Here is a 26,693-nt window from a genome sequence, read left to right on the forward strand (position 1 = left end):
AAAAGAAGCTTATTCTCCAGTAGAGTTGGGACAGAAGAAGCATCACTGACTCAAAAATAAATAGGCATTTCTTTTTTTCCCTCTCAGTCAAGCTTAAATAGAAAGTCATGCTAGGATAAAAAAAAAAAAAAAAAAGAAAAAGCCTGCATGAAAACTCCTAATTGCACGAAAGGCACATGTAATGTTATAATTAAAGTAAGTAGAAAATAATACATGTGGCGGCATACTAAAGTGGTTCTACACTCTGCAGCATTATGTACTAAGGGACCATCAGATTAGTGTCATTTCAGGCACCTGTCCCTTTTGGCTAACAGGCAGCCATTCTGCTTCTCTTATTGGAAAGTTGCTGCACTGAGCCATAAAATCCTACATAGAAAATCAAAAGGGTAACAAAAATCAATTCACTTCATCAAAATAAGATGTGGGTTACTTAATTTTGCTACGATAAGTGACATTTATGGAACTGTTTTCAGCTTTCCAACAGTTATAAAATCTTGTCTAATATCAGATTTCTTAGAAAATATAGTATTATATGGAAAGAAAAGGTGGATTTGGGCTTATAAAGACAATAAACTGTGAGATATCTCAAAATCAACATTTACTCCTTAACTTCCTCACTGTAAAAGCTGCTACTGGTGACAGAGAAATCTTTCAAGGCATCTCCAAATTTACAACTTCAACTATTTAAAAGTTTCTTTCATGGACTTCAGCCAGATTCTAGTTTGCAAACAGAAGGCTGGGTAGACTGAATGTATCTATAGATAGTTTGTATTAAGAGCATTCATCACACTTTATTGCCAGCCCACTGCTGGTTTCTCTGCCAATACTTAAACCTCAAAGCTTCACTTCTGATTTCTTTTTTTTTTTTTTTTTTTTTTTTTGGAGTAGTCATCATGTAATGTCTTAGAAGGAGAAAGAAAGGGGTGCCTGGGTGGCTCAGTCGGTTAAGTGTCTTGATGTTGGCTGAAGTCATGATCTTCTGGTTTGTGAGTTTGAGCCCCGTGTTGGGTTGTGCCTCAGAGCCTGGAGCCTGCTTGGGATTCATTCTCTCTCTCTCTCAAAAATAAAAATAAACATTTAAAAAAAAGAGAGAGAGAAAGAAAGGAGCCTGATCAATTGCTACAAATAGTTTACTTAGTTTCAGAATAAATCATGTAATTAAAATAGGCATTTTCCCACTTGTCACTTTGCATTTAGGAAAAAAACACTAATAAAAACAATGATACCACTACTGTCAGTAGTCCTCACCCTACCAGCTATGCCTTCACTCTCCTTTTTCCTTTATTTATTATTTTGTTTTACAAGATAGAAATAAAGGTGAAGATGAGAAGGTGCATAAAATATTCAGAGGTGCTGAAATACCACTGATAAATGAAGCAAGGCATTTTCGAAGCCATTGATGAAGGGCCTGCGTTAGTATGACTGCAAAAGTACGTTCATGAAAAAGAAACGTCCTAGATGCTCAGAATTCTGAGGAAAGCACAGGGAAAGAGAACACACAACTCCATCCTTGGCAAAACACATCTCTGGGTCGTACTTGCTCTGCATTTATTTGCCAACAAATCGTGTAGGTGACCTTACACTCCCTTGTACATACTAAAAATGGAAGCAGTCAACAGTCTAACTGTAATGAACTTGGAGGGCATTATGTTAAGTGAAATAAGCCAGAGAGAGAAAGAGAGACAAATATTGCGTGGTATCATTTATATGAGGAATCTACAAAAGAAAAAGATAAAGAAAGAGCCAGACTCAGAGTAGAAAAGTGGCTGGGGGTGGGGTAATAGGGACAGGTTGGGAAAAGGGTACAAAATTTCACCTATAAGATGACCAGGCTCTGAAGATCTAATGTATAACGTGGTGGCTATAGTTGATAACGCTGTATTACATAATAGAATTTGCTAAGAGAGTAGAATCTAAATGTTCGTATGACAAAAGAAAACATGTGAGGCAGTAGAATGTTTAATTAACTAGACGGGAGGAATCTTGTCAAAATGTATATGTATATCAAATCATCACATTGTACCCTTTAAATATATTACGATTTTGTCAATTCTATCTCAATAAGGCTGGGAGAGAAAAAGAGTCAAACTGTAGAATCTTGCTCAGATCTTAACACCAATGGTTGAAAACAAGTGTGAGAGGAACTAAAATTAGCTAAAGTATTTAAAAAGTTCTGTTTAAATTTTAACTAGCCACTTTGGTTCAATCTCTACTCCTTGACCTGGTGAATGTAAGCAGGCACAATGTTATATGTCACTTAATTAGCTAAATATTAATCACCATTTAATTATTATTTGAAATTTAAAAATGATTACTATTCCATTATTCTGTTCTAGTGATAATGCTGCCAGTCTCTGATCCTGTCAGTATATATAAACATATCCAGTTGAATGGGCCACTTAACTATTTACTCTCTTAAGTAGGCACTCCCTAGATTCTACCTAATTTGTTTCCTTCGTTGATAGTTACAAATTGACAAAATAAGGAATTCAGTCCATCTGTCTTAGACTCTCCTGAAAATAATCCGAGTTAACCTGAATTTTAAATTCATACTACTTCTAAATCATTTTGACTACTCATTGGGAATTTATTCTTAGTAGTCTTCTACAATCCAGCAATTTACTCAGTAAATATTTGTTGACTATCTATGTATGCAAGGCAAAAATAATTAAGGCTTTTCTCAAGGGACTCTCTCTCGGTTTAGTAGAGAGATGGCAGGTAGAGGCATAAGTCTAAGAGAAGCCAAAAGAAATCAATAACTGACCTGCTGTAACAGTTCAAGGAATAGGGCCAAAGCTTCAGGCCTGTGTTCAGGAAGACTTTATTAAAGAAACATATTATAGAATATTATAGCCAGAAGGACCTTAGAAAATACCCATTCCAGGGGCGTCTGCGTGGCTCAGTTGGTTAAGCGTCTGACTCTTGATTTTGACTCAGGTCATGATCTCATGGTTCACGGGATTGAGTCCCTCATTGGGCTCTGTGCTGACAGCATGGAGCTGGCTTGGGATTCACTCTCTCCCTCTCTCTCTGCCCCTTCCTCTCTCACTCTCTCTCCCTGTCTCTTTCAAAATAAATGAATAAACTTAAAAAAAAAAAAAGAAAATACCCATTTCAATCCTATCATTTAACAGATAAGGGGAAAAAAGAGAGAGAGAAGAAAAAAGACAAAGCCCATTAAGGAGTAATAGCAATCTACCTAATATCACCTAGAGAATTGTAAAGTCTGGACAAGAAGGTAGGTCTTTGGATTCCCAGCTTTCGCTCTTCTATGATAGCACATTGCCACTCTGGGGTTGGAAGGATTTCAAAAGGCAAAGATGGGGGAAATAAGAGAGCAGGCTGATAAGATCAAAGGTTGGAATATGACACTGATACAAAGGTATGTTTGGAAAGCAGTTATATTTATCTGAGGACAAGAGTTTGAGGGGGAGGAATGAGACAGTAGGCTGCAAGCAGGGTAGGAATAGATAATGGACAAATGACAGGAGGATATCAAACAACAGACTAAGAGAGTTAGTCTTGTTCACTAGATAATTTAATGGACACAGAAGCAGAACTGACTTGGGAAATCTGAAAGTTCCTTCAACATTGGTAATATTATTATTATTAATATAATTTATTGTCAAATTGGCTAACATACAGTGTGTAAAGTGTGTTCTTGGTTTCAGGGGTAGATTCCGGTGGTTCATCACTTACATACAACACCCAGTGCTCATCCCAACAAGTGCCCTCCTCAATGCCCATCACCCATTCCCCCCTCCCCCGCCTCCCCTTCCACCCTCAGTTTGTTCTCTGTATTTAAGAGTCTCATTATATGAGACTGATGGTCTTAAAGGTATATAATGAATGAACAAAAAAGCCCTTCTGATATGAAAAAGGCCAGTTAAACATACCAAATTTAGCATTGAATACAATCTCCCTTGGTCAATTTTTCTTTCTCCCAAGTGGGTGCAGAACAAGGACGAAAGAAGGCAAGACCCGCTGATGACAGGCAGTTTGTGACAGCAGTGATGGAGAGACATTCGTGATGCCAGGCACATGCCTACAGAGCAGTAGCTGCTCTTGCCTCCATCCCACTGCCTGGCCCTGTGTCCTACTGTCCTGTTCTCTTCTTTGGGACCGGAAATCAACTAGAGATAGCCTACCGGATTTCCCACCAACATGACTCCAGCATCATTTCAAAGCACACTGCCTCTTTTCCACTTACCACAAAGTAAAAGCAAACCTCTGTTCCACCTCACCCTCATCCTGCATAGCTCTCCTCAGCCCCCCTCCCCTCTCACAGATTAGAGTGTGATTCCTGTCTTTCTGGTTACTGGCTAGGTTCTAACTTTAACTTTTCAACCTAGACAACTCTTCTGAAACCCTGACTCTCTTAGCTGCTCAACTGTCAACTCTGCCTTTGGCAAGACACTTCTCCATCCCACCCACTAAACCCTTAGGGCATCAGTATAACTTAGGATATTTCCGTGCTGCTTGAATTCACAGCTTGACCTCTAGGGACCTTCCTTTTGAAAAGCTGCTTCTCAGCAAAATTATTCCCCAAGTCCCAGTTCTGTAGATTGTTGGTCTGGCCTGCTGCTGCTGAGATGCCAGCAGAGTCTCTGTCTAGGGTCATCCAGGTGATGGCAGAAGTCCCAAAAAGGACACACTGAGTGCACCAAGGTTTAACCACTTTTAAAATGTTTGTGAAATACTCTGGGCTAGATAGTCAGAAATTTTCAGAGAGTCACCATTTTTCAGAGACAGATGAAAAATTTGAAATCAAGGACTGAATACTGGATAATTGCTTTCCATCCTTACTTGGGGAGGAAAATGATTTTTCAATACATAAAGGTAGGCAGGACTTTTTAAACAGTGAAAAAAAAAAACCTGAATAATTTATCACGCTTCTTGTAATTCTTATTTAGAAAAAAATGAAACAAGAAAATATTAAAGTCCTTTTTAACAGCACAGTGATAAAGAGATTTAATTTTAACTGATCACCTACTATGAGGCAGGCACTGCATGAGGTACTTTCCACGAATTACCTCCTGTGGTTCTTACTTGAGTGCATACTGTTTTTACTTCCAGGTTAGATATCAGGGCACTGGGCCTTGGTAAGATAAGCAATTTTCCCACAGTCACAGCCATCTGTGACAGGGTTGCTATTGCAGCTTGAACCAGTTAACTTCTAAATCTATGTACTCGATCAGTAAGCCATTCGATTGGTCCACATTTAGTAAAAAAAAAAAAAAAAAAAAAAAAAAAAAAATCAACACTTTGGGGCACCTGGGTGTCTTAGTCGGTTAACTGTCAACTCTTAATTTCACCTCAGGTCATGACCTCACGGTTTGTGGGATCCAGTCCCACATCTGCCTCTGTACTGCTTGGGATTTTCTCTCTGCCCTGCCCTCACTTACGTATGTTCTCTCTCTCTCTCTCTCTCTCTCTCTCTCTCAAAATAAATAAATAAAAACTTAAAAAACCCAACACTTTAAAATTATAAGTTTGACGGACTAAATATATGAAGAACATGTGTTGTCTTTATAAGTTAAAAAAAAAAAGGAAAAATAAAGACTAAACTCCTTCTGAAAGTTTATCATTAATTTAAGACCCATTTAAAAAAAACCAAAGGTGCTGTTCACCGTGAATCTGACAATTCAACTGGGGAACATCAGAACCTTCTAAACAGAAAATATCCATCCCGTCCCTCCATAAACACATGGTGAATATCTACAATGTAGCAGACACTGTTCTAGTAACCAAGGATACAGAAAGAAGCAAGAAAACCATAGTCCCTGCCCTTAAAGATCATAAAGACAAGTGGGAAAGACAGTCATTCTACACATAGACACAGTAACATGATTAGTGTGAGGACAGAAACATAGAAGGGTGTAGAAGGAGGATAAATTGAATTCAGCTAGGGACAAGGGGAGACCTCTCAGGAGTTAGGGGAAAGGGGTGGAGGAAGAGGACTGGGAGTGCTCCTTGTAGACAGAAGGGCAGGCAGCAAGGACCAGGGCGGAGATAAGAAACTGAAGCAAGTTCAGAGTGGCTCAAGCTAACACCGAGTGAGAGAAAGGAAGGAGCCAAGGCTTAGGACTAGAAAGGTGGGCAGAGGCCAGATCCTGCAGGACACTGTAAGCCATACTGAAGACTATACCTAAGAAATGGAAAGCCAATTTAAGCGAAAAAGGGAGACTTGGTCAGATTTTAATTTGACAAGTATCAACCTGGCTGCAGAGTGAGGAGTAGATCGGAGTGAGAGTAAGGTTGACGTGGAGCTATGTTAGCAAAGTACTGCTGTAGACCAGGTGACAGGTGACGGCGAGCTGGGCTAGGGTGACAGATATAGGAAAGAAGAGTAGATACTTAGGAGGTAGAAGGGACAGAACTTGATGGGTGATTGAATGGGGATTTAAGCCCAGAGATAATTCTAAAACTTAGAAGGTAGAGGCCCTCTTTACTTAATTAAATCAGTCATTTTGGTAGGAAAAAGAAGAATCACTTCTAAAAACATATTCCAACAAGAAGAGACTTACTGCTTTTAAACTGTTACTATCATTTATTCATTAGTACCTGAGTTCCAGCCATAACTCACCTGATTGCCAACCAATAATAGGTGTTCTCCAAGAAGAAAGTCTTTCAGCATGTCTTCCATCACTATCATGTGCTAGAGAGAAAAGAACTAGAGGTTAATTGTGTTTTGCATAATCAAGGTGAAATAATAAAGTTAACAATAAATACCTCTTTGTGCTAAGTAAAACATCTAGGGTGACAATTCAAGATGGCAGTGTAGGAAGATCCCGAACTCACCTCCCCCCGTGGACACACAGATTGTACAGCATCAGATGAAATACTTTCCTTTTAGAAAAATCTAAAGGCTAGCTGCCTGATGATTACACACTGGGCAAATGAGAAGAAAACCATCAAAGCAGGGAGGAGAGGCTGGGACACAGTCTCACCATAAACCTCACCCCCAGTGCAGCATCCTGTAACTGGGAGGGATCTCAAAATGTGGAGCTTCACCCTGAGGAACGAAGGGTCCAAACCCCACACTGAGCATCCCAACTTTTAAGACATATACTTGAGAGATGAGCCCCCCAAAACATCTAACTTTGAAAGCCAACAGGGCTTACATCCTGAGACCCACAAGACTCTAGTGATTCTGAGAAACTGCTCTTAGAGGATTGTGCACTCAGACTCCCCTGACCCGGGGCCCAGCTCAGAGGCAGCTGACTGTGCCCAGACTTAAAGTGAAGGAGGCTCACCTGCTTATATTAAAGAACTGGCCTGAGGTACAGGCATCTAACTTAATACACACATGTAGAAGCCTGCTGGAATACTCTCTGGGGATGGAGACTGGCACAGGCCATCTTCATGCTCTCCCTCTCCCATATTCCAGAACACCAGTATCTCCTGGAAGAGAGCTTTTACATGGATCTGGTGCCTCAATTTTTGTGACTATGACCTGGGAGTCACCTCTTGATCACCTGGCTCTGGAGGCCGGGGAGTTTGCATTCCTGGTCCCATACAACTGATAATTGGCATCACCCAGAAAGAAGCTCATACCCCTATGTGGCCCCTGATTTTTGTGACTTCTGTCAGAAGATACCTCTACATCACATGGCTCTGGTGGCCAGTGGGGCTTATACAGTGAGTCCCACAGGACTGTAACCAAAGGACAGAGAGGTCTTAAAAAGCTACCACCCCTAGGGCATAGCAATAGGCAACAAATCCAGGAGCTCAGTTATTCTAGGAAGGAGGACTATTAGCTAATCATCATGACTGAGGCCTGAGGGGGCAGTATTCTAATAAAACATGCATCCTAGGGGTGGCTGTAATCCTGTCTAGAGACCTTGGAGGGCAGGCGCTATCTTTGTACTCACACTTTATCATGCTCCAAAGCACCAGTGTCTCCTGGAAGGGAGCTTTACACACATCTGGTGCCCTAGTTTTTGTGTCTGGTGCCCTGGTTAATGCAGCTGTCCCCCAGGGACACTCCTTAATATTTGGCTCTGGTATCTTGGGGGGGCTTGCATTTCTGGGTCCCATGAGACTGTGGCTATCATAAAGATGGTGCTTGGCAGGCTACCAGCCCAGGACACTGCAAGACAGCAGACTGAGGCATACTCTTCAATCTTCTGTGAAGGAGGCCTCTTTGCTTGTCCTGGAGATTCAGCCTGAGGAACAAGCTTCAGTTTGGCACACATTTAGAAGCCCATGGAGCACTCTCAAGGAATGTAGGCTATAGATGCCATCTTGGCTTTCTCTTTCTTGGCCTTGCTCCAATTCCCCAGTATCACTTAGAAAAGGGCTTGGACACTTGTTTGTAGCCCCAATCTCTATGGCTGTCATCCAGTGGACACCTCTAGATCACCTGGTTCTCATGGTCAGAGGGGCTATAGTTATGGTACACAGGACTGTATATATTTGCATACATTTAAAAGCTAATGCTTGAGGGTGTGGCTTCCAGTCAGCCTGAGTCCAAGTGCTGAGATCCTCCCCTATGGGACAAGAAGTCTTGGCACATCTTCAGGTACTGGGAACTATTAAAAATATAATGGGCAGCTCGAACAAGCATATAGATTTAAGAGACAATCAAGAGCTGAGGCAGCATTGAATGATAAGGTACATCTCCTACATGAGGCCACTCTTTTAAGACTGGGAGAGGTAGTTATTTCATATATTGTATAAAACCAATAGAGTTAAGCAAGATGAAAAACAGAACAAAGGATATGTTCCAATGAAAGGACAAGATAAAACCTCGGGAAAAAATCTTAATAAAATGGAGATAAATAATTTACCCAATAAAATTTCAAAGTAATGGTCATAAGGAAAACCACCCCCCAAAACTGAAAAGGATGGATGAACACAGTGAGGACTTCAACAAAGAGATGAGAAATATAAAAAGTATCAGATAGAAGTCACAATGTTGAAGAATATAGTAACTGAGCTAATTAAGTTCAACAGCAGAACAGATGAAGTAGAAGATAGGATCAGTCAACTCAAAGACAAGGCAGTGGAACAAACCCCATTAAAGCATGAAAAAGAAAAAAGAATTTTTTTAAAAGTGAATATAGTTTAAGAGACTTAAGGGACAACATCAAACAAACATTTGAACTATAGGGCTCCGGGAAAGAGAAGTTAAAGAGGCAGAAATCTTACTTAAAAAAATAATAACTGAAAACGTCTCTAACATGGGGAAGGAAACAAACATCCAGACCCAAGAATCCCAGCAAGTTCCGAAGAAGAGGAGTTGAGAGACCCACATCATGACACATTATAATTAAAATGTCATTTTTTAAAGTTTATTTATTTATCTTGAGAGAGAGAGAAAGAGAGAAGAAGGACCAGAGAAAGAGGGAGAAAGCATATATAAAGGTCTTGGAATTTTATTCCCATTCTGTCAGCACAAAGCCTGATGTGGGGCTTGAACGCATGAGCTGTGAGATCATGACCTGAGCCAAAATTGAGAGTTGGACACTTACACAACCAAGCCACCCAGGTGCTCCCAAAATGTCAAAAATTAAAGACAAGGAGAGTATATTAAAGGCAACCATAGAAAAACAACTTGTTACATAGAAGGGAACACCCATAAAGCAATGAGCAGATTTTTCAGCAGTGACATTGCATGCCAGAGGGAATGGCACAAGGTATTCAAAGGACTGAAAAAAAACCTTGCCAACCAAGAATACTTTACCTAGCAAGTTATCATTCAGAAGTGAAAAACAGAGTATTCCAGGCAAGCAAATGCTAAATGAGTCATCACCACTAACTGAGCCTTACAAGAAATATTAAAAGGACTTTAAGCCGAATAGAAAAGGTGTTAATTAGTAATGAGGACACACATGAAAATAAATTTCACCAGAAAGGTAAATATATAGTAAAGATAGAGGATTAATCACTTACAAAGATAGTATGAAGGTTAATAGGCAAGGTAGTAAAAACATCTTTGATTATAATAATTAATTGACATATAAGATAAAAAATGTAAGATGTGACAGCAAAAACAAAACATGAGGGGGAAGAGCAAGAATGTTGAGCTTTATAATGGGATTAAACTAAGTTTTTATCAACTTAAAATAGACTGTTCTAGATATATATAAGCCTCACGGTAACTAGAAAGAAATAACAAAAAATAGACAAGAATATAAGAATAACACTAAAGAAAGCCATCAAACCACTAAAGAAGAGTGTAAGAGAAAAAGAAACAGAGAAAAACTATAGAAATAGCCAGAAGATAATTAACAAAATGGCAATAAACACATACCTATTAATAATTACTTTGAATGTAAATGGACTAATTTCTCCAATTGAAAGACACAGAGTGGCTAAATAGATAAAATACCAAGACCCTTCTATATGTTGCCTAGAAGAGATTCATTTTAGACATAAAGACACATACAGACTGAAAGTGAAGAAATGAGAAAAGATATTCCATGCAAACGAAAACCAAAAGAAAGCAGAAATGGCTGTAGTTATATCAAACATGTTTACTAGTAAGGAAACTGAACCCATAAAAAAAACAAAAAAAGCAAAAAAAAAAAAAACCCAAAAAAACCCCAAAACCCTCAACAAATGAAAGTCCAGACCAGACTGCTTCACTAGTGAATTCCACCAAACATTCAAAGAAGAATTAATACCAATCTTTCTCAAACTCTTCCAAAATACAGAGGGGACCTCTTTCAAACTCACTGTATGAGGCCACCTACCCTGATACCAAAGCCAGACAAAGATGCCAAAAGAAAGAAAAACTACAGGTCAATATCCTGGATGAACACAGATGTAAAAATTCTCAACGACATTATCAGCAAGCCATAATTTAACACGACATTAAAAGAATCATACACTATGATCAAGTGGGGATTATTCCAGGGATGTAAGGATGGTTCGACATCTACAAACGAGTTAATGTAGATATAAAGATGATCATCTCAACAGATGCAGAAGAAGCTTAAGTCAAAGAAAGACAAATCCTGTATGATCTCTTACATATGGAATCTAAAAAACATGTATGTGTATATTTATAATATGTAAATAAAATACATTTAACATATATATACTAAAAAAAATCAAGCTCATAGGTACAGAAAATACACTGGCTGTTGCTAGAGGCAGGGGGTAGGGGTGGGAGAAATGGTAAATTTTTATGTTTTAGTTTAAACAAACTGAATACAAAAGAAAGTAAAACATCTATTGTAACCGACAATACTCAATTTGATTTAAAAAAAATTAACATTGGTTGTAAATTATATAACCAATTAGGTCACTGACACTGAAAGCTTGCAACAGCCGACCTAAGCAAGACTAAGCCACTGACCATTATTTCAAAGAGTTTGCATAATTTAACCCTAACATATTTTAGCTATGGCTCTATTAGGGTTGGCTTATAATTTAATATAATATTTAAATTAACACTTCCTAATAATGTAAATATACAAAGGCTCTCTAAAATAATTGGAGATTTCCCATGGAACATGTTACACTAACTTGCTCTTAACCATTACCTTTAGAGGAAGTGTAACTTTAGAATTAGAAATACATGACTTAGTTTCCATGTTTTTTATTTGAATTAGGCCACAATATAATACAAGAACAAGATTAAGGTTGCTCACAATAGCCACAGAGGAAATTACATTGCTCTTTTGTATCTTGCAAAATAGGACAACCATAAGTAGGTCACAAAGGCTCAGGGGCGGGGGTTGGGGGGAAGAAATATATCCTAGAACAATTAATATCCCTATTTCTTTCTCTTGGTTTTCTGTATCAAAACAATAACAGCTTCATAAGTACTGAGTTACTGAAGTTCCTCATTTGTAAAAAAGGCAAATTAACTGCATTTAATACACGCTGCAGATATTTTTCTAGCTTATGCTTGCTTTTCTTTTTTTAACTTGTTATGGATTTTTTTTTGACATCTTGAATATTTTCCTTTTACTTGTCAAATTAAGCCATACTTTCTTTTAGAGTTTCTTTTTTAGAAAAACTGAGAAAGTTTTTTCTTTCCTTCAAAAACAGATGAGTATTTCCTAAAGTCTACCTTTGTAGTTTTTATTTTTTAAAAAGCTTTCAGATACGCTGTTGCACTAGAGTTTTAACAAAGCTTGAAGTAGGGTGGGCACATCAATTTATTGTCCACCCTGGCACACTTTTAAGACTAAAAAGAGATATTGTTAATAATAATGGGCAACAAATGTAAACAGGGACTATTTTAGGGATTATCTTAAGCAGGCCAATGTGTGTGGTTACCCTAGGGAGTCCTAGAATACCCCTCTAATCTGGGTTCTACTGGTAATGTGGTCTGGAGACCTCTTCCTTCTAACTAAGATGAAAACTCAGTGCCAATTTCCAGACATTAAAGTTTTCCAGTAACAAAAGGGCTAATCCACATGAGGAATAGACAGAAAAGTTAGAAGGAGCACCTGTATCACCAGATAAAGAAAAGCCATGTAAATACTGAAAAATAATTCAAACTATAGTTGTATTCTTCTATAGTGTACTCATGTTCTCCTACTTTATGCCCTCATTCCATCCAACTAGAGTATTCAAATCAACAAACATTAGCTAAGGCTAAGGTCACACTGCCTATGTAATTCTTCTCTTAACCTCTTGGCCCACTCATGTACCACAGACAGTTTCTAAAAGTTGCCCCTTCCAGTTGTTCACCTCTCCTGAATCCCTCCTACCTCTCTAACAATTTCTCTCCACAGTCTTTCAGGTTGGATCTTTTTGTTGTAGCAATTCCTTGGATACTGATTTCTTCCATATTTCTTCATTTGATGTCTCTCAGTACCTTTTTACATGGTCTCCTGGGGTCAAGGTTTAGGGCAGAGTAGCTTATGCCTACTTGTGCACCCACCGGAAGGGGAGGGAGGGCTGTGTGCAGAGTTGGGTACCCACATGTCAGTGCTTGAAGAGCTACGTGTGACTACTCTCCCTAAATCCTCTCACCTATTCCACTGTTTCGGCTACCAACTCTATGATGATCTTCAACAGCAAGACGACTCCTCAGCTCCAGCCTCATATTCTGAGCAACTGTCAAACCATGTCCTTGGTTATTTCCCAGTCTCTTCAAACTCACCGTGTCTAAAACTTGTCTCATTACTTTTTCCTCAACTTCGTTTTTTCTCCTGTATCTTTTATCCCTGTTAATAGCATCATTTCCTACCATCCGACCAAACCTCTACCGTCATCTTGCACGCTTCACTCCTTCCTTATCAAGAGCCAGTTAAACACCAAGTCTAAGCTATTAAGTCACCCAAAAGTCAATTGTATTTATCCCTCTCTTTCTATCCCCAGTTTTCATTTAGGTTTTTACATCTCTGGCCTAGATTTTTATCACCAATTTGGCTTCTCTAACTTCAGTCTCTCCTTGAGGCAATGTGCTCTTTTTAGTACTGACAATCACTTCTTTGTTCAAAATCATGTCACTTTTTTTTCTTTTTTCTTTTTTAATGAAATTTATTGTCAAATTGGTTTCCATACAACACGCAGTGCTCATCCCAACAGGTGCCCTCCTCAATGCCCATCACCCACTTTCCCCTCCCTCCCACCCCTCTTCCCCCATCAACCCTCAGTTTATTCTCAGTTTTTAAGTCTCTTATGATTTGGCTCCCTCCCTAACTTTATTGTTGTTGTTGTCATACAGAGAAAGACAGATACCATATGTTTTCACTCTTATGTGGATCCTGAAAAACTTAACAGAAGACCATGGGGGAGGGGAAGGGAAAAAAAAAGTCACTTCTTTTTTTAAAATTCCTTAAATGAGTCCTAATACCTTTGAAACAAAGGTTCATCCTTCCCTCCTCCCTCCCTCCCTTTTTTTTCTTTGCTAAAGGCTATTTATTTATGTGTTGAGATATAATCGACATTATGTTAAGTTAGTTTCAGGTGGTACAACATAGTGATTCAACATTTGTATACATCGTGAAATGATCACCACCATCTGTCACATTGTAAAGTTAATATAATATTATTGATTATATTCCCCCATGCCGTACATTACATCCTCATGACTTATTTATTTTATAACTGGAACTCTGTACTTAACTCCTTTCACCAATGTAGCCACTCCCCTCAACCGCCCTCCCCTTCTCAACTTCTTGATTTAGTCTTGGCCTCCTCTCCTGTCACTCTCCTCCCACATTATATTCAGCCAAAAATTTAGAATAATTTTCTCTTTTCTCTTCTGTTTACTTTTCCACCAGGCTTATGTGCTCCCTGAGGGAGAATCTTGGCTTTCATCTCACACATAGTTCCATTGACTCTACCTACTGCCTAAAGAGCCCTGCTATTTGTCCTCTCCACTCTATCCCCACTGTCACCCTCTTCGTTCAGATCCTTCATAAGGACCTGACTATTGTACCTGGACTATTGCAACAGCCCCCTAACAAGTCTCTCTCTGTCTTGGTTCCAACACATGGACAACATTAAAGAGTGAATGCAAAGTTAGCTAGTGGAAATGTGCCTAACATCTTCCAATGGCTTCCTCACTTCTTACGAATAGCATCCAGATTCCTTTACTAGAAGGTCAAAATGATTTGACCCTTTTCTAACTCATCAGCCGCATCACCTGTCACTCTTTTGTTTGCAACCTCAGCTCTGTGCTAGTGATAATTAATTATATGTAGTTTCCTAACTACACATAGCTAAGTCACATAGCTAAGTCTCTGCAAATGTTAGTCTCTCTGCCTGAGAGAGTCTCTCAACTTTTCCGGGTTCACATCATTTTCCATGATGTATTTTCATTTCTATGAAAATATATGACTCTCGTCACAGCAGCAACTCTTCCAATTTTCAAGTGTCTTTGGAAAGAATTTAAAAGTTTACAATGCCTTAGTAAATCCCTTAGTTTCAGGGGACTTGGGTGGCTCAATCTGGGACCATCATCTCATCGATGCTACCATAGTAACCTGTGTGCACTTTCGTCACACTATCCAGTAATCATGTGTCCTTTCTTTTCTTTCTCTGTTGATGGACCTAGGCAATTGGGCCCTGGAGCTACCTATGTGTAGCTGCGTATGTGTGGGTAGTTTAATATCTTTATCCAAATACCTTAAACAAGGCTTGACACATGGTAGATATTTTAAACATTTTTTCAGATCTAAAGTTCCTTAGGTTTAAGAGGCTATTATTTTCCTTTCCTCCAATTTCTCCTTACTACTGGAAGTGTAACATTTCTTAATGACCCATTTAACAAAATAATACTCCTGATTATGAACATTCAAAATCTTACTCTTTCTTTATTAATCCACTCAACACATATTTACTCAGCATTCCCGATGTGCTGGGCACATGATATTTGGTGAAGATTCAAACTAAAGAAAACATAGACTTTACTTCAGTGGTATAGAGACCATATTTAAAAAATCAATTTCAGGGGCACCTGGGTGGCTCAGTGGGTTCAACGTCCAACTCTTGGTTTCAGCTCAGGTTATGATCTCGTGGTTTTGTGAGTTTGAGCCCTGCACCGGGCGCCATGATGGCAGTGTGGAGCCTGCTTGCAATTCTCTCTCTTCCCCTCTCCCTCTCTGCCCCTTCCCCAGGTGCACTCTCTCTGCCTCTCTCAAAATAAATAAATAAACTTAAAAAAAAAATCAATTTCAATACAATGTGGCAAAGGGACCTCAGGGCATAGAATAGAATGGTATAGAAGCCCCTAAATATTTAAGAGACAGTGGAGATTACTGCTTCAAAATGAAGTACAGCATAAAAGGAAGCAACATATGCAACAAAAGCAAATTTGATCAAAAGCCATGGTTCCTTGAATTGATACAGCTAAAATTTTTCATTAATGGTTAATTCACAATGCTTTATGAAGAAAAGGTACATTTGGAGACAGGCTGCAGAAAATCCCTCAGGGCCACTGTGTAAAGTTCATAGCAGCCCTGTGGTCCTCAAAGTCTGTGTCACAAACACCATGGCAACAGACAGTGTTCAAGGGCACAATGGCCCTCCCTGTTACTGAATTTTCTACATTCTTAAACGCTGGGAAGTCTTTTCAACCTTTGCTACCATGGACTTTTTCAAATTGTCACTTATAAGATTTCCTGATTCGTTTTTCTTTATTCCTCTTGACTACATGAACAGAGTACATTACTATCAATGCTTGGGAATAGTATATTTTCTTTACAACCATATTTCTGTCTTTCTTGATAGGCAAGATTCTTTTCCTTCTGTATCCTAAAAGTAACTTTCTTGTCTGCATATTTGTCTACTGCTTGTGTAAGAGCATTAATGCTTCAGAAGAAAAATCAGACCTACGTTATTAGTGGGCCATAGAACGAATACAAAATTAATTCAGGTTATGCTTTTGCCTTTGTCATAGATAGTAATTACAGTTTTGACAGATTTCAAAATATTTAATCAAGATTTTTATTGAGGAAGAAAAATTTTCCCAGATACCTTCTGCATTGTTAATATCATCTAGGGATATAAATTATGGTACTAACTGAACAACAAATATGGGAAATGGCAGCAAAAAAACTTTTAATTTTTCTAACTCCTTAATATAGTAAAAACAGCAAGTAGAAGTTCTTCTAACATAATGTAAGGTTATTATTTACATGCAGATTAGGGACAAATTATTAGAGAAAAATTTAAATATATAACCACTTGACATAAAATCTGGAAAAGGAAAATCTCCTTTTATAGTATGGGTAATTTTCTCTGGAAAACATTCTTATTAAAGTGAATGTCTACAGTAAAGCTTCCTGGGTATACACTTATTTGGGGGGGCTTAGTGGAAGGTCTGTAATTATTGATTAGTTTACAAGTGAGAAATTATCTACCTTTCTCCCTTAAAAAAAAAAAAAAGGAAAAGAATAGGAAAATATTAGGACTTTTCAGGGAAAGGAAAGGAATATGAGAAAAAGAATACATAGGACACATCCTCTTTGAACTGTTGAGATAATTTAACTGACAGGAAAGCAAAGGAGAGGATGAGTATTAGTTCCTTTTGTTCTTAATTTCATGATACATTCATTTTATTTACTTGGAGTGTAGTGCATGTGCACATAGAAAACATATGATTCTCGTCACAGCAGCAACTCTTCCAATTTTCAAGTGTCTTTGGAATGAATTGAAAAGTTTACAATGCCTTAGAAAAAGATGTTCCGGGGCACTTGGGTAGCTCAGTCAGTTGGGCATCCGACTTCAGCTCAGGTCATCTCATGGCTTGTGGGTTCGAGCCCTGCGTTGGGCTCTGTGCTAACAGCTCGGAGCCTGGAGCCTGCTTTGGATTTTGTGTCTCCCTCTCTCTCTCTGTCCCTACCCCACTAATGCTCTATCTGTCTCTCTCTCTCTCTTAAAAATAAATAAACATTATAATTAAAAAAAAAAAGTTTCAACATCTCATTTTGCATCATGTGAATTGAACTTGGCAAATTATAAAACTAATTAAATATCAGCTTCACTGTGGAGTTGATTACCACAATGTAAGAGGTGTTATCCATAAACGCAAAGCAGTGATCTTACCTGAATGTTGTCATAGAACAGAACATCAGGCACTTTCATTCTCTCCCGGGCATTATAGATCGGTGCAGTAACAGCTCCAATCCTCAGAGATCCAGAAGCTACTTCACCTAAACATTTCCCACAGGATAGAGGATTACTCGTAGCACTGTCCTCAGAGAAACCAAGTCCAACGTGACATAATGCAATACAGCATCTTTAACATCTTGTGGGCTCATTAAGGACTTCTAAATTAACATCTAAATGAAGTAAGCTTGAAGGTGGTAATAAAACACCAAAGCTCTATATAAAATGTTTAAAATGTTGCAAAATATAATAAAACTTATTTAAAATAAAGTATGTAGCAAACAGCATATAGACACAATTACAGAAGAACTGCTCCCCCCACCAGCACTCAGTCAAGCCGCCTTCATAAGCTTCTTTTATCAGAGACTATCACATAAACAAGGCTGAATACACGTTCAAAAGCTCTGAAGTACTTTGAATATTTGGGAACCTACCCTTTGAAAAACTCCAAATGAGAACTGCCTAGAGTTTTAGTAAAAAATATTGATTAACCAACCTCCCCACCCAAGACCCCTCAAATTACTATTTTCCGGGATGGTCCAGGAGATCTGTATTTTCAAGTAAGAACCTCATGTGTCACACCGTTATTCTGTGATAATTACTATTTTATTGTCTTCTATTTGCTTTATATAGTTGGTCTGGAATAGAATATGAGCTCCTTAAAACTAAATAATAAATTTGAAGTCACGGAACACATCTCATATGTATTTCTATAGTAAAGAGATATACATGTTCACTGCCTAACATATTCCAAGGTTACCAATCATAACATTAATAGTGGTAGTTGTTAAAGTAACATCGATGATCACAACAGAAGCCATAATTTATTGAGGACCTTCTACAGTCCAGATCTCAAACTAGAAGCTTCAATGCTTTCTCATATAATTTCATGTAATTCTCTTAACAATGAGACAAGAATTATGAGGAAGCTAAGGACATATATTAAGTAATTTGCTTAAAGCCACCCAGCTAACATGGGTAGAGCTAAAAATAGAACTAAGTATAATGTTTTTTCTGCTGAGTGGAGTACGTTTACTCCTTTGACTCCAAATAATATTCCATCCTGTGGAAATACTGGAGCAAGCGGACAGATAATTACAATGCCTAAACAACTGACCGGTCTTCTCCCTGACCCCGCCCCACTTCAAATAAGAAAACTGCTCTTTTGTGCTAAAGCATTTTGAAAGACCAGGGAGGGGGGTGGGGGGAAAGCAACATTTGTGTTTTGCAGTGCTGTGAACTATTTTGAGCTAAAAATAATGAAACTGTCACCCTGTTTAATCAAGTGCTGAGTGCCACACGTTTGCCAAAGCAAAGTAGACCTCTCTCTCCAACTGATCCTTGACATTTCCCTTTTATTTACAAGTTCTATAGAGAAGAACGATGAGCTGTCACACTGAGAATCTATTGTTTATTTACTACCATCAGGTCTCTGAAACAGACCCAATATAAAACCGTACAGAGAAAGACCAGAATTGTGGCAGTGACTTAACTGTATACTTTTATGTTGAGATGACAAATATAATTTCAGAATCAAGTAGCATCTGATACTATCTATGGTTTAGTTTATGGAACACATCTGTTCAGTTTGGTTTTGGGCTTTAGAACACTGCAATTCACCCAACTCACGTTGGTTGTTAAAATTTGAAGCTTGAAAAGGGAAATGCACTCAGAGAATGGTCATACTTATACTTCCTAGGAGAAAGGTGGCTAGCTGTGTCTGCTAAGAAATCTCATAGGATGGCATTATTTGGGTCCATTTGTCAAGGTCCTCAGTCTCGTAGACTCAAAACCTGATTTTGTCATGTCAACCACCAACAAACCTAACTCCCAGGAGAATATTGTTAAACACACATATCCTGATCTATACATAAATTCTGATATATAAAATAAGAATTGAAAATACTACAACACAATGAAAACTGCAACTTTCCTATGGACCACAGGGTACACTCGTTGCCATTGCAGCATATTATTCAGAGGGGGAGACCTACACGGAAAGCCAAATCCTCGTCAGAAGGTTATTTGGTGAACCTTGTCCTTCGAACAAGGAGAGTACATTAAATGAATTCTCCTCAAGAGAGATGACATCAAAGATAAATGGAACCATATGAGTCAAAAGTCTTTTAGGTTCCTTATCCCCTACGCAAGGCACAGATGGGAACTGCTGACACCGACCTGGTACCAAGACTGAACAAGAATCTACAGTCAGAACGACACGGGCTTTCTTTGGATATGTTAAAAGGTTTAGTCAAGTAACATATGAGTCTCCAGGCCCCAGAGTTATTCCATCTCCTTGAGGTGGCTGGGCCTATCTGTGCCCAGATCCATTGGTATGTGGAGTTTATAATTTTACTCTAAAAAAGTCATCTCATTTCTTCAACACCAAATTCCTGTCTCGGTGTAGCCCCAACTATTAAAAGCATCTATTACAAAGACAGTCACAATAAGCCCTCATTAGACAGTGGTCACACGGATTTTTCATACAACAGGTAATTACCTCAAAACATAGCGAACCTTTTGTTGTGTTTTAATTGAAGAACAGGGAGCATTTATAGGAAGGGGTAAACCTCCCTAAAATTATACTTAAATGGTTATCCAGAAGAAGAGGATCACAAAAGACAATAAGGGTGGAAATGGAAAGATAAGAAGGCATGAAATGGTCCTCTGAATATTATTTTAGTCTACATCAAACTAGAACAGTTTCCCAAACATATCCTGCAGGGAACCACTGGTCCTCAAAATGTAAATGTTGTGCAAAGGAAACAGAATTCTAGATTCTACGGTGAAATACGTTTGGAAAAAAAGGTAAAACAAAATCACGTAAGTTTATTTATGGCAGGGATTCTCAGGGCCTTGAACAGGTTTGTCTCAATTGTGACTGAAGGACCAGTATCTGGTATGCATTGAAACAAAGGAAATATTCTAAGATCTTGTATGTGGGTTTCAATTTTTTTTTTTTTAAAGGAAAGATTCATTTCTTCAACCCAATGCATAAAACAAAGTAGATGGAAAACAAAACCATTTTTTATTGAAATTAAAACAATAATACAAATATCTGATAATTACTATTTCACTTAAGAAACAAATTTAATACTTACACTTATAATCCTCCAATTCTGGTTCCTGATTATTATCAGCATTTATTTCTATTGCAGCATCTGCCAAGTTTTTTTCTAATGCTGACCTTGCAAGGCTTGGTAAGAACCTGGTGGATGGGGGGAGGGGGTGGGGAAGGATATAATGTAAAGTCAAAGGTTTCTGTGATTCCTAAATATCTTTTGGCACATACCCACGCAAACTCTTTCTCTCCTCCCTCTCTATCTCAATATAACCATTTATGGAGTGTCAGTCTTGCTTTGTGAAACACATGAAAAATTTTGGAATATAAATTTCAAGCACCTGTGAAGATGAAGTATGTTTGTTGAACTCCTTTAATAAGTAAAATTTATGTGTAATTAGCAGTATTCATTTATATACAATATTTTATAGGACAAGACTTAAAATAATTTACTTCTTAAAATGGATTTAGTGTGCCTCATAAATTTTGTTTAACTGTTTAACTGGATTATCAAATTTTCTTAAAAAGATAAAATAACGCTTTAACCTGCTCCAACCTGGCAATCAGAAATTCAAATTAGTGGAAGCGGATTAATGATGTTTACTTTCTAACACAAATTACTCAATTTAGGGTTATCCAGCTTGGTCTTTCCTTCCATTTAAAAAAAAATACACCTGCTTGTCTATTCTATATGAATGTTGTCAAAATAATAATCTGGTGAGTGACAGAGGCATTCTTCATCTACAGGTAGATTGTGCGAACATCATGAGCTTGGATGATGAAAATGGAGTTTCCCAGCCACACAAATAAAGTTATATCTGGAACTTATGATCCCAAGTGAGCCCACAGAAATCATTTTTAACCCATTACCTGAGTTATACTACTATAAGCTAACCACTGTGTGCCACGATATTCCAAATAAACATACTAAGAACATAACACTTCTAATTTAGGCTTTCCATAGCTCTAAATCCTTGGTGGTGGTTCCCACAGCCTTGAGTGTGCGCTCGAATAAAAGAGATGTTGGTGTGAGTGAGAAGGCAAATGAATGAGCGTGTGAAGAACTGATAGATTTCCTGACCCTGTGATATAATGCACATATCTGACACTATCTCCCACCTACTGCATCATTTTGGTTCCAGGCTATGATAGGGGGATTTCTATAACTCTAGGTCAGTAGCTCATTGGTTCAGCATCAAGTAGGACTTACTGTTGCTCATCTCTGACCTTTCATCACAGTTCTTAGACTGTGTCCAAAACCAAGGCCTCACCTTCTCTCTCAGACCCAATAACTGGGCTTTTATCTTGTTTCCCGAGCCCTTATCTTGGCACCATGCCCCCCTTTCCTCTCTCCTCTACACCACAAACTGGAGTCTGGCCTAGTAACATTAGGCCCTGCAGCTCCATCTCCATTACTTCCTGTCAGACCATCGTGATTGACAATAACCTCCTGTCAGACCATCGTGATTGACAATAACCACTTGCAAGCTGAGACTCCATCACTATCCCCCCAAACCCCTTTCATCTATACAGTCTGCTGTCAACACATTCTCCTTTGCCCCTGTACTGAAACATTTCTAGATTGCCCTCCAAAGCCCATAGAGAACTGCAAAAGGTATGCATGTCTCCCTTCCAATAGCAGTGGCAGGCATTGCTTGCCAATGTGATACTCTTTTCTACTGAGCTTGAACATGTTTCCGAACTGTTTTCAACCTCACACCCAGATACAACTACCAAATAATCAGAGGTAGTATGGAAGTTGAAAATATCCCACTTCTAGAACCTACATTTTAAAAGACACTGGCTCAGGGCGCCTGGATGGCTCAGTCGTTAAGTGTCAGACTCTTGGTTTCGGCTTTCATGAACTCACAGTTTGAGTTCAAGCCCTGTACCAGGCTCTGTGCTGACAGTACGGACCTGCTTGGGATTCTCTCTCCCCCTCTTTCCCTGCCCCTCCCCCTGTTGTGTGGTCTCTGTCTCTCTCAAAATAAATAAATAAATGTAAAAAAAAAAAAAGATACTGGCTCATCCCACAAATGAAGAAAATAAAGTGTGTCAGGTTGTATTAGGTCAACCTTAATTTTTTCTAGGTTTCAATTTTTTTCTAGTTAACGGCTTCTTTTCCTATTGCTCACTGATATTTTCTACTTGCTTTTTCCTCTCCTTTTGTGGGCTTTCACAGAATAAGTGAGTGAATGAATGAAACATCACTCTTTCTGTCCTACTTCCCTATAACAAAAACAAACACATACTCTGCTGTAAAGTTTTCAAGGGTATTTATCACTATTAGGAGCACCATAATGCCTTTTTAAAATCATTATTGTCATTAGCTTCATTTACTATCAGTAAAAATAGAACTGGAAAGTCTCCAGTCTCTATGGTCTTGGTTGAACAAAAAACTAAAGAAATATTCAACCACATTCTAGGAAACAAAAACAGAGGTAGTTTCCCCAGGCTAACTGAAAGTGAGATACAATCTTTGGATTAAGGAGTAAGATAGGGTTTCTCAGGATGATAGTATGAGAAGCTAGAGTAAGGACAGGGATGTTCCCAAATTACCAGTGCAGGCAAGAGAGGTATTACTATTAGTAGTAAGAGTGGGAGAAAAAGACTGTGGGGGTCAGGGGCTATCAGGTAGACTGTGATTTCTTTTAAAAAAAAAAATTTTTTTTTTTAATGTTTATTTATTTTTGAGACAGAGACAGAGCATGAACGGGGGAGGGTCAGAGAGAGAGGGAGACACAGAATCTGAAGCAGGGTCCAGGCTCTGAGCTGTCAGCACAGAGCCTGACGTGGGGCTCGAACTCATGAACTATGAGATCGTGACCTGAGCTAAAGTCAGATGCTTAACTGACTGAGCCACCCAGGTGCCCCAAGTTATGTCAACTTTTAAAAATTTTTTGGGGGGATGCCTGGGTGGCTCAGTCGGTTGAGCGTCCGACTTCAGCTCAGGTCATGATTTCACGGTCTGTGAGTTCAAGCCCCGTATCTAGCTCTGTGCTGACAGCTCAGAGCCTGGAGCCTGCTTCAGATTCTGTGTCTCCCTCTTTCTCTGCCCCTCCCCTGCTCATGCTTTATCTCTCTCTGTCTCAAAAATAAATAAAAATATTTAAAAAAATAAAATAAAAATTTTTTGCGAAACTCAATTTCTTTTCAGTGCTTCAATATGGAATGAGGTCACTAAAAAAAGGAAAAAACTTTATGTGCCCATAATTTTTTTTTCCTTCCTGCAATTGTGCTATCTTGAATAGAAGGTTAGTAAAAAAGGTTTTTGAGTTTGTAGCCTTGCTAAAGTCAACAGATAATCAATAAACAAGATAGCTGTTTTACTTATTTGCAAAGTGTCATAGGGTGGTGACAGAGAGTTTTATTGTGGTCAGGTGATAACACTGGAAAAATGAGTTGACTATTTAATTCATTAAAATATTTATGAGTGTTAAAAGTGAGTAATTTTAAGTTTTTGAATTTTTTTAACTATGAAATATTGCAAGCATATAGAAAGTTACAGAGGATATTAAATAGTCTATTAATCTCTTTTCATCTCTGGAGGTAATTCTCACGCTGAAAGTGTTATGTATCTCTCCTGTCCACATTTTTATTTTGCTATATTAGTATGAATAAAACTATATTGCATTTTTGTCACATTTAGCATTTTTATACATGGCAACATATCTCAAATTTCCTCTTGCAAACTGCCCATTTTCTGCTTGATATTACAGACAGATCTACTTCATTTTAACTAATGTGTACTATCTCATTATGTGACTGTCAATTTATATATTCATTCCCTACTGATGGATAGATGGGTTGTTTCCAATTTTTCACTGTTACAAACAATGATGCAGTGAACATTCTTACATATGCCTCCTTATACATTCATTTAAGTCTTTCTCTGAGGTGATATCAAGAAAAAGAATTGCTAAATCATAGAGTATTAATATACTTAAGTATAAAGATAATGTGAGGTAACTCTAAAGTGAGGAGACTTCCATCCCAACAGCTTTAATAGAATTCCATTTTCTTCTATTGACAAAAAATATTAATTTTTACAGGTAAAAATTATAAAAGTATGAAATGATAGCTGATTATTGTTTTAAAATCTCATTTCCCCAATTAATAATAAAGTTGAACATCTTTTCAAATATTTATTGGTCATCTGAATTAACTTCTGTGCATGTCTATTCATCCTTTGCCCATTTACGGTTGATTCTTTCATCTCATTAATTTGGATACTTTATAGTCCCTGAATACCAATCCTTTTGTGATTATAAATTTTATCAAACATCTCTTAGTTTGTGGCTCATAACTTGTAGACTGGCTTATAGGGTTTATATCATATATACATATTTTACTTTTTTGTAAGGGATAAAATGGGTATTTTTAATTTTTAACCATTTATTGATAAGTATGTCCATTCCCACACTGATTTATAATGCTACTTCTAATATATACTAACTTTCCACAAATATATGGGTCTGCTTCTGGGCTCCATAGTCTATTCTAATAGTCCATTTGTCTTTCCTTGTACCAATCCCATCCTGTAATAATGAATATAGCTTCATAATGGATCTTGGTATATCTGATAAAGTACAACTCCTTAATCTTCCCCAAAACTTCCTTTGTTATTATTTCCATGATAATTTTGAGATCAGCTTGTCAAATTCTGTATAACCTTGGTGGAATATGACCAAATAATAAGTATATATAAGTTTGGAGTATAATAGCTTTATAATTCTGAATCTTCCTTTCCATGAATATGGTATAGCTTCTCTTTTATTTAAGACTTTATGGCTTTCAATAAAGATTTATGCTTTCCTCCATAAAAGCATTACATATCATTAGATTTGTTCTTAGGTGCTCAAAGATTTCTACTATTATTTTGAATACGATTATTTAAAAAAAAAAGACTTCCTCAGTTGATTGTTAGTAGAATATAGAAAAGTCGCTGATATGGATTTATAAGTCATCTCACTAATCTCTATTTGTTCTAATGATTTATATATAGTTTCTCTTGATTTTTTTTTTATTTTGAAAGAGAGAGAGAGAGATTGAGGGGGGAAGTACAGAGAGAGAGAAAGAGAGAGAGACAGAGAGAGACAGAGAGAGAGAGAGAGAGAGAGAGAGGGAATCCCAAGCAGGCTCCAAAATGCCAGTGTGGAGCCTGATATGGGTCTTGAACCCATGAACTATATGAGATCATGACCTGAGCTGAAACTAAGAGTTGAATGCTTAACAAACTGAGCCACCCAGGTGCTCCTTTTGAATTTTTTATGTAGCCAATTAGATAATTTTGGGCAAATGCTCTGACTGAAAGGACAGATAGGTGACATTCTTGTTCTGTTCCTAATTCTAAAGGAAATATGTGTATTTTATCATAAATATGTTTGCTCTAAATTTGGGGTATATACCTTTTATCAGATTGAAGAATTTTCCTTCTCTTCATGGTTTACTAAGAATATTCCTGGTTTACTAAGAATTTGGTGTTTTTGCTTTGGTTTGTTTTTAGGTTTGGTTGTTAGGTTTCATCAAATCCTTTTTACTCATTTATTAAAATAATATTTTTTCTAATTTGTTAATATAATGAACTAAAAAACAGAATATTAAACTTCCTTCACATTCTTGAGATAATTCAAAATTGCTCATGATTTTATATATATATGTATACACATACATATATATATGTATATATGTATATATGTAATTAGTTAGAATTAGTTTGTTAGCATTTCTTTTAAAACTTTTGCACCTATTCCATGATTGTGATTTGTAATTTTCCTTTCATACATTATTCTTGTCTGGTTCAGTTACCAAAATCATACTAGATTAAAAGTGAATTGCTGTTTGTCTGTTCTTTGGAATGGTCTGTAAAATGCTTTGGATTACCAGGTTTTCAAAAAATTAAAGACACTGGAAAGGAGCTTTATTTTAGCTGGATACAGCATAGAGAGAACAAATTTAGGTTGCAATGCAGTAAGTTTACTTAAACTATAAGAAAAATTGTCCACCAAACTGAAGATTGATAGAAGGCAATTATAAATTCTCGTAAGCTGAAAATAGATTCTTTTAATTCCTTTTATATATCAAGGAATGAATGGACAATAGTCAG

At 37.6% G+C, this 26,693-nt stretch overlaps 1 protein-coding gene across 2 annotated transcripts in view; it reads right to left on the bottom strand.

The window, feature by feature from the left end:
- Window positions 1-26,693, bottom strand: part of VWA8 (von Willebrand factor A domain containing 8) — a 364,304-nt gene that overhangs the window by 192,091 nt on the left and 145,520 nt on the right. For both annotated transcript variants that reach the window (XM_086711392.1, XM_086711387.1), the window contains 3 exons: window positions 20,628-20,734; window positions 17,464-17,570; window positions 6,587-6,658 (listed from right to left, as the gene is read on the bottom strand). In XM_086711392.1, coding sequence (XP_086567518.1) covers window positions 6,587-6,658; window positions 17,464-17,570; window positions 20,628-20,734 — 286 coding nt within the window. The remainder of the gene's footprint in view (window positions 1-6,586; window positions 6,659-17,463; window positions 17,571-20,627; window positions 20,735-26,693) is intronic.

Source organism: Puma concolor, chromosome A1 (genome assembly GCF_028749965.1).
Source record: "Puma concolor isolate L17-30 chromosome A1, mPumCon1.1.hap2, whole genome shotgun sequence".
NCBI lineage: Eukaryota > Metazoa > Chordata > Mammalia > Carnivora > Felidae > Puma > Puma concolor.